General features: G+C 32.7%; 1 protein-coding gene across 1 annotated transcript in view; it reads left to right on the forward strand.

Annotated features, from left to right (window-relative positions):
• The window catches only part of PHIP (pleckstrin homology domain interacting protein), a 114,348-nt gene that overhangs the window by 49,169 nt on the left and 51,385 nt on the right, over positions 1 to 13,794 (forward strand). The window contains exons 12-15 of the mRNA XM_011976895.1: positions 7,986 to 8,114; positions 9,726 to 9,955; positions 12,534 to 12,553; positions 13,447 to 13,566. Coding sequence (XP_011832285.1) covers positions 7,986 to 8,114; positions 9,726 to 9,955; positions 12,534 to 12,553; positions 13,447 to 13,566 — 499 coding nt within the window. The remainder of the gene's footprint in view (positions 1 to 7,985; positions 8,115 to 9,725; positions 9,956 to 12,533; positions 12,554 to 13,446; positions 13,567 to 13,794) is intronic.

The following is a 13,794-nucleotide window of genomic DNA, read 5'->3' on the forward strand; positions in this document are numbered from 1 at the left end:
TAAAGATATTTAGTTCTTTTATGTTTAAATAATTTACTTCATTCTGAAATCTTGAAATGGATTCTCAACTTTCAAAGTGGTATTCTCCAGAAAAACTGATGAGTTTATTTTTCTTATTTTTACTGCTAACTTTCCTCCTAATAGAGGATCTCAGTGATAAAAGCAGTTGGGGAGTGGGTGCTGGGTTTGTTTTTGCTGCTTATAAGTAGTATATGACACGTGAGATAATGTTTTAAAAGAGGCTAACATAGGGCATGAAATGGAATACACACAGTACATGTAGCTTGTACTCCCCCTACCGTTTCTGTTGTCTCATCTTTAACTAAAAACTTTTAAAAACCCTTATTGGAAAAGCCTTTGTAGTTCTTTTTGTTGCTGTTGTTTTTCTTTTTTAAATGAACAGGAGAAGAAGCCAAAGAGAATTTTGTAGAGAAAATTATGAGACAACTTTATTCTTTAAAAACAAACAAACAAACTAAATTCTAGGCCTTCAGTACTTTTATCAGTTATTTCTTTATGAATCAACTGAACAGTCCTTACATAACTTGAGTATTCAGAGGAAATGTAGTATATATTTGGATATTTTCCTGAAGCAAGTAGTGTATATTAAGAATATTCCAAACTATAATACTTGGGTATAACTTAGTCCACATTTGTTTGGCATTGGCAGGAGGTAAACATCAGAATAGTTTTGTTTTGATGAGAGTTGTTCTAGACTCTGAAGTCTCTATACTCCCATTAAATGCTAAAAGGCAGATAAATAATTCCCAGAAATAGCTTGAAAATGTGTGCACCTCTCAGGACTGAAGCTGAGGGCCTTGTATAAAAGAGGTTGCCAGGTTTAGAAGTTAATTGTAACCTTAAATGTTCCTAAATATAAATTGTTTTATGGTCTTTTTTTCCCCATTAAATTATCACAGGACAGCTAAGTTTTAACTATGAGTTTAAATGAATATTAAATTAATTTGAAAAGATAAAGAGAATTTTCACATTTCTTAGTACGAGGCCATTTGAATATTAAATAGTAAATAAAAGATGCTTGGAGTTGAATTTGTAGACCCCATGTTTTTAGTAGCTTTCCTCATGTTTCTCGCGGTTTTGCTTTATTTCTCTTACTCTTTCTTTTCTCTATAGCCCTAGCTGTGTCTCTCTCTTTCCATATCTTTCTATTTCTGTCATGTTACTCAAAGCTGTAGTTTGTTGCCTCCTGTCTGGTTTTGATTTTAATCAAAGAGTACAGTATGTCTCTTGATAGAAAGCAGTTTTACTGAATTTGATTTTTGCTTTACTTTTGTTGTTTCATGGGTAAATTCCAAAAACGTTTTTATTTGATTAAAGTTTTCCTTATTTTTATAATTGTTCTCTTAACCTTTCTTTTACTTAAGAGATTTTTTTTAAAAAAAGTTCCAGTGTCCACTAATCCAGAACAATATATTTCTCCTTGCAACGTTCCAAACGAGCAGAGGCTGCCAATCTACCACCCAGAATTTTTGTACATGCATACTTCTTCTGATGTTAACATGTTCTCAGTGTGACCTGTACTTTATAGTTTTAGATAATTGTAGCTGTATATATCTAGGAAAGGGAGAAAGAGAAGCTCAAAATAGATACATCTCGTATTGTGTTATCTCTTATGAATCAGGAGAAGAGTCTCTCTCTTTCTCTTTCTTTCTTTTCTTTTCTCCCTCTCCCGTCCCTCCGTCCCTCCCTCCCTCCCTTCCTCCCTCCCTTCTTTCCTTCCTTCTTTCTTCCTATCATCATCTAACAAGATATAATGTCCTATATTTATACTCTCTGTGTTAAAAGGACTCTCTGATGCTTCCAGTCTATGTTTCAGCTTCTTTGGGTAAGGAAGTACCTTCGGTCTTCTTATACACTAGTTATTATCACTTTCTTTCAGGTTTTAGGATTCTTTTGATTATATCTCTTAGAGATATATATATATATCTCTTGGTACCAAAGGCATGTTAATCTGTTACCATGAATGTGACTTTGTCTCTCCAGCTTCTTGTACTGCATTATATTTGGTGAATTACTTTTATGTAATAATTCTTTGACATAGTCCATGACTTGCTATCACAAGGGTATTTGAGATTTGATAGTTACAAGAGAAAGTATATGAAATTATATAGAATATAAACATGCAGATGAAAACATTTTAACAAATATTTGAGTATTTTATTATTTGAGTGTTTTATTTTGTGTTAAGCACAAAATATGAGGACCACAAGGGAGAAATAAGACATGGTCTTTATTTTTAGTCAGACTACAGTTAAGTTGGGGAGATAAAATATACAAAATATACCTTAAGAGATAAATATTGATAAATAATTTCAAATGGTAGCTTGACAAATGAGAAAAGACAATTGCTGTATCTTAAGATGTAGGGATCACGTCAGGGTGGACGATCGGAGACATTTTGTTGAGGAGGAGGAATTGAAACTATGCCTTGAAAGATAAATAGGAATTGAGTCAGTAAGAAAGAGAATGAATTTTATAAACAGGAGGAATATTATAAAAAGCTGAATGTGAAGACATGTTCATAGTTATTTAGAAAGCTTTATTGCAATAGATTTTGGAAATAATGACAAAAAACAAATTGAGAACTGTCAGTGACTTCAAATGATCTCATAGGCATAAATACCTGTGAACCTTGTGGGGACTTTGGTAAATTATTTTATAGGATGGTCAAGAAGCTAAGAGAAAAATAATTTGGTTGCCAGTAGTACTATTTCAGGTATGAAATTGAATAAGTGTGAGGAAAACTACTTTAATTAGTCATGAAAAATTATAGGGTAGGTGGTAGGAAATTTGTAAAGAAAAAATGCATAAATGACTTGGTGTTTTGTGACTATATAGGGATTTGGGCTATAGGGTGACAGGGAGGAAAGATTTAATAAATGGGTTTATAGAGTGTTAAGCCCGGGTGACCTTGAGAACAATGGTTTTATTAATGGAAATAGGAAAGACATAAGGGAGAACTGACTTCTTTTTTCAGTTCATTTGTAATAATGTTTATTATGTTGAACTACCTATGTGGAAATGGCCAGCTGACACTTGGAGATAGACTACTTAGAGGGACTAGGAGTAAAAAGAAGAAAATATTGAAGTGTTTCCTATAGAATATAGTTTACTTCCTCATGGAGACAGGACAAGGAAGTGCAGAAGGCTTAGAAGTAAACTTTGGGAAATACTCATATATTTAGCAGAATGGAAAAGGGGTCACAATCCCTAGAGAGTGTGTCAAGGAAGACACACCATGCTAATATGCCAAAAAGACCAAAAGAAAATAAACCACAAGGAAGGCTTGATCAATAGTACTGATCTCCCCAGACAAATCAGAATATTGGTACAAAATGCAGTTAAATTTGAAGATATTTATTTTGGTAATATTTTTCTTTTGATGAAAATCTAGAGCTGATTTTTCAGAATCACTTTTATATAATATATATTTTTTCCATTTTATATAATAATCTGATCTGATTTTATCAAGTCAGGTCCAGCAGTTTTCTTTTTTATATTGGTGTAAGTTAAAGAACTTTCAATATTAAAATAACCATACAGTAACAATATTTTAAAGTAATTTGATAACACTTGAACTGTTGGAATTTGGATAGTTTCTTTTAAGGTCGTTTTTGTTTATATAATGACTGTAGTAATGATGAGAAGATAGCCAATGTTTTATTTATTTATTTATTTATTGAGACGGAGTCTCGCTCTGTCACCAGGCTGGAGTGCAGTGGCACAATCTCGACTCGCTGCTACCTCCGCCTCCCGGGTTCAGGCGATTCACCTGCCTGCCTCAGCCTCCCAAGTAGCTGGATCTACAGGCGAGCACCACCACACCCAGCTAATTTTTGTATTTGTAGTAGAGACAGGGTTTCACCATGTTGGCCAGGATCCAACACTTACTTCAGATATACATCTGAGTCTCTTCTGTATCTAGTGTACATATTTTTCCCTATGTTAGCAAGCTCTAATCTAAAAGTTTTTTTAATACATAAGGAAGGACTTCTTAAGGGTTATTCTTAGCATAAATTCCATTTATCAGCTCTTTTCATTCTTGGTATATGAGTCCATTTCATAAAATTAGGGTATTTTAAAAGATGCATAATTTTAAATTTTGGAGTATTTCCTAGGTAAGATGCTTTTAATCAGTGATATGTTAAAAAAAAAAAAAAAAAAGGAACAAGACAAACTGACCCTGCTAATAGAATTGAAATAACTCTAGAAGAGGATGGTTCTGCCTAAGATAGCCCATAGTTTTTAACCTTCCTCCTTTGTGTTAAGGTTTTTTTTCTAGAAGCGTATACTTCTCATATTCACTCTCTATATATTCTTTATGATTGATATAATTTAGACCCTGAATTTTAGTGTGCATTCTGCTTTTAATATACTTCATCTCCGGATTTGTCCAGTTTTTTCCAACATACCTTTCCGAACCTCAGATGGTAGGATTTTAGAACTGGACTCTAGTGATCATTTATCTCCATCATTCCACAGAGAGTAGGTGATTTTCCTATTACTGATGGAGAGATGTCTTGGGTCTTCAATCTCATTCCTCTGTAATCATTCATCTCTCTGCTTCACGAAAATTACGTTACTTGTATATAGTACCCTCCCTCAGAAAAGGTATTAGTATTCTTTCCTTAATGAGTCTGTCCTCATCAGAGCTCTTAGCTCATAAATTTTTGTATCATTTAATTTCTTTAAAGTTCAGTATAAATCTCTAAATGCCTAACAAGTTTATACTACTCATGTATTGGTAGTATTTACAGAATTCTTTAGTCAGTATGAGAATTTTCTAATAAGAGAGTCACTATTTTAACACATCCGATTCTCCCATCTCCTTTTAAAAATAAAACAAAATACAATAATTGCTGAATACACCTTTATTTCTTTTCTTTTTAGTCCTCTTATTCTTTTTGAAGCTTTCACAGTTATTGGTAAATACTGTCTCATAGATTATCTCGACTAAACCTTATTGATATTTAGTGTGTATGAGCTTTATGTGGTCTTTATATATGTCCAAAATAATGCATAACAAGCATACTTGATTTTATTAGAGGAATACTTCATCCAAAATGCACTTATTTTGATAATTTGTCATTACTTATTAATTTCACTCTTTTGTAATTATTTTACTACAACTGCAGTAAGTGCTAGCTAGCATAAGCTATATGTAGTATTAAATTTCATGTTGACACATTTTCTTGCTATGCAGGGCATTTAATTTTATGATAGTCTCATATACCTTTCATTTGGTTAGAGAGGGTATTTTCTTTTCATTTTTGAAGATAAGCCTCATTGCTTTCTAGTAGATGTGAATATTCAAATAGTGCTTTCATTTAAAATTTTGTCTTTGAGAATTCTTACTCATACTTTGGCCCTTGTTTAAAAAGATAAAATTCTTTTCTTTTGATTGGCTTAGTTAATCATACCATACATTTTAAAACCAGCTAGGATATTTTTAGTTAATATAGAGAAAGTAAAATATTTTCCTGTTTTATATCATCAACTGTTTGGAAGCCTGGTCTTGGAAAACCTAGTCTGCAGTTTATAGGTATGGGTGTTTATTGTCTGAGCATCCATTAATAGAGAATTACCTTTTAATTGATGAGGTTAGAGGCACCTTTTCTAACTGGTTCATGAGTAAAGCGGATTCTTTTAATGCCTCCTTTCGTAAACAAATGGTTAATACAAATAATATCGTTTTCTTTTTTTTGATATGATTGAAATGTACTTTCATTTCTCCATATAAAAGTCACTTTGGAATTAAACAGATGCCTTATACCAAGAAAATTAATATTGTCTTGCCATATTCACAATGGAATGTGTTATATAGGACACACAGGCATCCTAAATATGATTGCTATTTTTTCTTTGGTTTTTCAGAGCTTTATAAGCTTCAACTGTCCCCAAAGATTATTTTAGAGATCTACTAACTGTAAATGTGACAACATTGATAAATAATAGGGTCAAGGGTTGATCAGTCCTATTTGCCCCCCAACCCTCACCCCCGGAAAGAAAAAATGTTTGTTTAAACAACACATGAAGGATACCATGCTTAGGAACCTTTGTCAGATTGCCTTTGAAATTGCTAAATTGGACTACTACTTTCGAGTCTCCACTCTACTGTCTACTTAAAATTGTAATCTTAGACTTGTAATTACACTTCTGGAAACATTTATTAGAGTAGATTTACAAAGTAGTTGCTTTTTGTTCTCTCTCTTGCCTTCTGTGAAATTTTCAGTGAACGGAGTTAAAAAAAAATCATTTAACAACACATGGCTAAGGCAGTTTCAATCCCCTGATTTTTAGTTTTTGATATAAAAGTCTATTTAGAGGTATACTTTGTTCATGTGCTTGCTTATTTATAACAGTTCATGTAACTTTTTTTTTATTTGCCTAGGAAAACACTGAAAAATAAAGACTTGAATCCTGAATTTCTACTTATAGTCTTTCATTTTTGGCAAATGCCTAGCTGTATGGCTACTGGTGCCCTTGTGGTAATCTGGAGAAATAGTTATATTCTTTCTTGTTTTTGAATTGTTTTAAAGTAGACTTGGAATCAGTTACCTTCCTCTCCTATCTTACCATCCTCCAACTTTCTTCACACTCGAGATATAATCCTGTTTCACTTATGATTCATTTTCTTTCGTTTACAAGTTTTTGTATGTATTAAACATTAGATAATTTTACTAGGTTTATCTAATATGGTTACATTTTTTAAAAAGTTATTCTTTCTTTTCTATTATTGTAACCATCCAAAAGAGCATTAATAAGCACTGTTGCACACATTTCTTCTTTTTAGCAAGCCAAAGGAAAAAGCTAGTTTTCTTTTTGAGGCAATCCCATTTGTGGTATTGTATTAACTTCTTAGGTAAAGTCCTTTCTTTTATAGAAATGAGTTTTCTCTTTTTACCAAAATGCAAACCTTCCTTGAGAAATCCGTTATTCTTCTTCTGAATTTTAACTTCTGCATTTGGTGAACTGTACATCCATCCTTATGCCGCATTTTTAATACTAAAGAAAGAAACCACTTTTCTCTTTTCCAAGCATTTCCTGGGATATTACTAATAAAACTCAATTTGTTCTAGATCAGTGGATACCGGAACAGAAAGGAGGTATTTCTTACCTGATAATGTGTGTGTGTTCCGATTCTGCTAATCCAGAAATCCAACAGCATTTGTTGAAAATCATCCTTAGTTGTTATTTGTTAGGGAGTCAACTCCCTATTTTAGTTGTTTCTGAAATTCAGTCCCTAGATGTGCTTTAGATAGGGTAGAATTTTTACCTCTTTCAGAACACTGCTAAAGAAGTTTTCAACTGGAACATAGTCTGAAGAAGCACTGAGAGCAAAAAATTCAGAGTGGTGATTGGCCACCTCTGTTTGATTGACAGGTTGCAGGGAGGAAACCCATTCGTTCTGGATTAATGGAACTGGAAAACAGAAAACAATTATCAGGTAAAAAAAACCTTTTCTTTAACCTTTGAAATTCACCATTTAAAAGACGAGTCAGACTACCAGGGAATTTATTACCAAAAATAATAAAATCTAGTGTCATTTGAGCAGTGATCTCTGGCTACTACTTCCAAGAGTTACCAAAAAATCGGTACAGTTGCTACATGTTAGCTTTTGCAGAAAGGGCATGATTGAACAGAGATAGATGGAGTTTAAGACGTAATTATGTGTTAAATCTGAGTTTAAAACATGAAGCAGAATTCTATGGGTGGGGGAGATTGGTATTCTTTTATTTCCTGAATTGTGTTTGGTCTGTGGATAAATACTTTATTTTTGAAGGCTATTAATCTGGCACTTTTCATGAATATTCATAAATTTTATTACCATACTATGCTTGTTTTGCTTAATCTTCACTTCATTAGGATGTATACTTCTTTTATCATAAAATTATTTTAATAATAGTGACCAATTCTTTACATTTTAATGGTAGTTTTCTTACTGTTGGTTAAATATATTTCAGATTGAAGGCCAAGGACATGGCGCAGTATTTGACTGCAAATGCTCTCCTGATGGTCAGCATTTTGCTTGCACCGACTCTCATGGACATCTTTTAATTTTTGGCTTTGGGTCCAGTAGCAAATATGACAAGGTAGAGTATGATGACTATTTATCATGTCCTTATTTTTTTTTTAATGCATGTTTAGGGGTTGTATGTTTTTGGAGTAGGTGAGAATCAACATCTTTACATTCAGGATAAAATTTGAAGAATCTTATGTTAAGTAGTCTGGAGACTTAGTTTTGGTAAGGAAGGTGAAGACAGCAGTTAAATCTCACTTTATTAGGGCTTATTATTTAAAAATCTACATATTTCAGAAAAAAAATAACTCTTAGCCTGCTGGAGCAATCTAGATTGGAATTCTTAACATGGGGTATATAAACTGGAGATGGAAGATGTTATCCATAGTGGGACTCTGAAATTATGTAAAATGTTTTATTTATGTAGATAATATGTACTTATCTAGGGTACAAATCTGTGGCTTTCATAAGGTTCTTAAAAGTGTATTATGTTACCTGATTGTAATGTTTTTTATTAAAGATCCTGTCCAGTTTTGGGGAGCTTTTTTTTTACAGGGTGGGTGTGAAATCTCTCATTATGTTGCCTAGACTGGCTTTGAATTCTTGGGCTCAAACAATCCTCTTATTTCAGCCTACTAAATAATTAGCTGGCACTACAGGCATATGCCCTGCCTCTGTGCTCAGCATTTAAAGACCTCAACTTTAAGATCAGTGACTAAAAGAAGTAAATTGATTACTTGTGGTGGAATGGTATAAAAGATTATGATAGTAAATATTGAGTAGTTTATAATTTAGTTTAAAAAACTGCAAATTAACCAGTGAAATTTTATATAATAAAATTTATGTCCTGGTTGAATTTATATTAATAATTTGATATCATCTCAAAACATTTAGAGAAAATGCTTATTATCCCTTAGAAAATCTTATGTTGATTTTATAGTAATATTACACAAATCGTACTTACTGTATACCTAAGGATTTAAGATAAAACACGGTAGCTGTGTGGAAGTAAAAAGACTGTTGAATGATTTATGACTAGATTTGATGTTACCATTTTAATTTAAAATTGAATATTGAATAGCTTATTTTTAGTAGTAGCTTTTCTACACAGTAACCTCCCCTTATCCACAGGGAATATGTTCTAAGACTGCAAATGGATGCCTAAAACCTTGGAGCGTACTAAACCCTATGCACACTGTGTTTTTCCTATACAGTAATGGGTGGGTAGCATATCTAGGCAATGTGGATATGGTGGACAAAGGGATGATTTGTGTCCCAAGTGAGATGGCATGTGATTTCATTATGCTTTTTGGAAAAGTGCACAGTTTAAAACTTATAAGTTGGTTATTTCTGGAGTTTTCTGTTTAGCATTTTTGGAGTCAGGTTGACCACAGGTAACTGAAACCATAGAAAGCAAAATTGCAAATAAGAGGGGACTCCTGTGTGTAATCTCTTCCTTGTTTCAGAGAAAATTTAAAGCAGCTACTTTTCTGATCATAATACTTAAGGTAGAAAATTAAAAGACCTATTTACAATTAACTCAGGAAAATAATATTTTGAAAATTGTTGCTTAATACCATTATTTGTATTCAGATGTTTGCTTTCTATTAAAAATGTCGTAGACTTTTTTCTATAATGATACATTTTTATTTTTCCAGTCTTTTATGAACTTTTCTTTTTACAGATAGCAGATCAGATGTTCTTTCATAGTGATTATCGGCCACTTATTCGTGATGCCAACAATTTTGTGTTAGATGAACAGACTCAGCAAGCACCTCATCTTATGCCTCCCCCTTTTTTGGTTGACGTTGATGGTAACCCTCATCCATCAAGATATCAAAGATTAGTTCCTGGCCGTGAAAATTGCAGGGAGGAGCAACTCATCCCTCAGATGGGAGTAACTTCCTCAGGTAGGTGCTCTTTTTCTTAGACAGTCAAATTTTCTTCTTCCCACTGAACTGTTAAAATTGCTAATTGAGTAAAACTTTGTTTTCATTTGTTAAGTGGATAAGAAGTAAAAGTATTGTTTTATACTTTTATACAGGTCTTTGATCATGCTTAAGGATTGCAAGTTAATTATGGAACGCTGTCGATTTACAGCAATAATTTTGATTTACTATCCGTTTGTAACACCTAGGGATCAATAAGGTAGTTGCTGTATTTGGTGTGAAACAAGTCAATTCATTTACTTACTCAGCAACATTTATTGATAATCTCTTCTGTCTCTGACACCTGCTAAGCCATGGCTATTCAGTAGTGAATTAAACAAACATGATCCTTGCTTTCACGGAATGGGTTAGTAGATTATTAAACACAGTTTATTAGAATAAACAAATACATAGTTCAAATTGTGATGAATATTACTAAAGGTAATAATAGCATGATGTGAGAGAGATTGGAGATGGCCTGTTCACATTGAAGATGTTTTAAGAAGTTGTCAACTTTTAAAGGTTTATAAGAGGATTGACATGGAAAGTGTTGAGAACTGTTCTAGTGAAGTAATGGAGTGTTGGAGAATTAAGTGAGAGTTAAAATGGAGTCAAAGTCTACAAACTGCTTTCCCTCTTTTGACAAGAAATGTAGCACTAGTGTATTAAGTAAAAATAATGGAAATGTTCTGTAAAGAAGGTTAAACCAGTTTTGTCATTATGAATACTTCTATATTTTTAGACTAGAAGATATTTATGAAAATATTTTAAGTTCTAGACTTTAATTGACAAAAGCTTCTAAGTAGCTTTTGCGTGGAGTGACTTTTAAATAATGAAAAAAATCAACTTCAAACCTGCATCTTGTTTTTCTCCAAGGATTTAGCATGAAGTTGCAGTAAAGATGGACATACTGGATAGAAAGGGCTGCTCTTGGAATTAGACATGTCTACTTAGAATGGAGGGTGAGAAGAAGCATTAGAGGAATCATTCCTGCTGCTACTGATAGAATAGTGCAGTCCAGCGGACTTGAATATCTGGAGTTTGTGAGATTCATGTGTCTCATTACATGGACACAGCATGAACTCAGAGAATAAGTAGTATTTGAGAAGTATGGGCAGATATTCAGGTTAGGTAAATTTCAGTATTAGAGAAGTTTTGGTCATAGAACTGAAATTAAGAGAAATGTCTTTAGTCTCTTGGAGAGGAATTGGCAAAATCAGATTGTGCCCAAGCCTCAAAATTGATAGCTACTTTAGGGTTTCAGACATAAGGAAATAAGGAAAAGACTCATTTATTAAAGTATCAGTGCTACCTAATTACTTTTTAAGTCCATTGACCAATTTATTAAGGGCTCTCATAAACAATATTTAATCCTGTATCTATGATATTCCAGTCCTGAAAGTTGAGAGAATTCAAAATTTAGTGGTATTGTGTCATAGAATCACGGGGACTGTAACTGCAGCTCTGATTCTCAGTCCATTGTTCTTTCTTCCATGTAAAGTAGGCATAATCTTAAAAATGAAATACTTACCAGTTATTGGTATCCATAAGAGTCGATAGCAATAATATTGGCTTTGTAATGAGTCACAAAATTTTTCAGTGTTCTAATTCTCAGAATTCAGGGTAAAAATCTTTTTTTGTCATGTTTTAGAGTTACTAAGTCTAAAAATGGTTAATACAAAAATAGAACAAAAGCAAAATGCTTTTCAAAAAAACCTTAGTGCTTTATGTGCAAATCCAGATAATAAAATTTATTGTGGGAAATCTCTAAGAGTCAGGGAAAAACAGATTTGAGTTATTATAACAATAAATTATCTTGTTATATTGACACCATACAATATACTTTAAATGTGTTTTTTTTCAGTTGTAAACTTGAGCTATATCAGATTATTCATCAGTATTCCAACATGTTTTTCCAACAGCAAACTGGGAAAGAAGTATAAGACATTAGAACTTTTACTTCTGTCTACTTTGCCACTTCTACTTGTTTAAGGTTATTTTATCCTATTGAAGTTATTAAACAAGTTATTTTATCCTATTGAATTTTAGTTTAATGTTATGCATTTAATACATGTAATTTCTTTTTCCTTTTACCCTTCTTACTACTACTTCATTTCAGAATATCCTCTCTATCTTTTCTTACCATTTAAGCCCACCCTAAAATTCTGAGCTGATCAGATCTTCTCATATACTTGTATGGCTGATACTAATTGCTCCCTTCTTTATACTCATGGCAATATTTTTCATATATTTTATAATACACCTTTTAAAAATTTATTCAGCAAGAGAATATTTTTTAATGCCTAGCATTGTACTAGATTTAGATAATATTAAGATAAATGAGACAGTTCATGCTTTAAGGAACGAACTGGTTTGGGCTTCATTTATGTTTTATATTGGTCTGAATACTTAGATATGTATGGATTGTTTAAGGAAGTGAAAGAGGGTAGCAGCTAATTCTTTCAGAAGTAATTGGAAAGATTTCACAGAGGAAATATCATGGAGGTGCCATTTTAGTTGGTGCTGGAATGGTAAGTTAGAGATTATCATGTTTATCTTTATAGTGGGAATATTGTGTTCAAAAGTTTCAGTGCATGAAGGTGTTTTCTTGTTAGAAGGGCAGAAGTCAAGTGGTCCTGTGTGAGTGGTACAAGTAAGAATTAATGCTGGAAAAGTTGAATGGGTTAAAATACAAGTTTCTGCCTGCTTCACAGCCTTTGTACCTCTTGCCTTCTACCTGAAGTGTTCCTTATCTAGCTCTTTATGTGGCTAAGTAATTTAAATCTCGGCTCAAATGCTACGTTGTCCGAGAGGGCTTCTCTGAGTTTTCTGACCCACCATCACCTTCTTTATTTCAACACCTTTCTTTCATACTGTGCATTAACTCCTAGGTTATTGTTTACTTTCCCCATCAGTATGTTAGCTCCTTAAAGGACAAGGATCTTCATGTCCCTTATTTACCACTAGATCTCAGTACCTGGCGTAGTTCCTAATGTATAGTAGAAAGTCAATAATTTATTGAATAAACAAGGCAGTAAACTTTTTTTTAAAGAAAGTGAGTAATCAGATGTGTCATTTTAAAAGAAACTATGATCTAAGTGGAAAACCTTACTATTGCCACTTATTAGATGTGTGACTTCGAACGGTTATTTTGGTTTTCCCATCTATAAAGTGGAGTTGTTTATATATACCTAATGGAGTTACCATAAGGATTATGAATATCTAAATCATGATAAACACTTAGTAAAAGTTAGCAACCATCCTCGTCATTATTTCTGATAAACTAAGATGGACAGATGTTTTCTTTTTTTTTTTTTTTCAACTCCCATCATTTACAGTTGATCATTTAAGTCTTTTACCCAAGCAACATTTATGTTAGATTCTGAACTCATAAGTGAGGTTGGTGAGTAAAGTGATTTAAATAGTAACTAAAGTATTCATAATATTTTGTGTGGTATTGCATAGGACTGAATCAAGTTTTAAGTCAACAAGCAAACCAGGAGATCAGCCCACTAGACAGCATGATTCAAAGACTACAACAGGAGCAAGACCTGAGACGTTCTGGTGAAGCAGCTATCAGTAATACCAACCGTTTAAGTAGAGGTAAGCAGGTATTCCATTTTAAGTGCAATATTTAAAAATTTAAAACAGCCTAAACCTCCCACAGTGTTAAGTGATTTAAAAAATTATGGTACATCCATAAAATGAAATACTAGGCTGCCAAAATGATCAGGGTTTTGAAGAATATTTAATGACCTAAGAAAATGGTTCATAACGAGATTTCAAGTTAGAGATAATGAGTTTTTAAATGTGTATATTCTTCCA

This window comes from Mandrillus leucophaeus, unplaced genomic scaffold (genome assembly GCF_000951045.1).
Source record: "Mandrillus leucophaeus isolate KB7577 unplaced genomic scaffold, Mleu.le_1.0 Scaffold1702, whole genome shotgun sequence".
NCBI lineage: Eukaryota > Metazoa > Chordata > Mammalia > Primates > Cercopithecidae > Mandrillus > Mandrillus leucophaeus.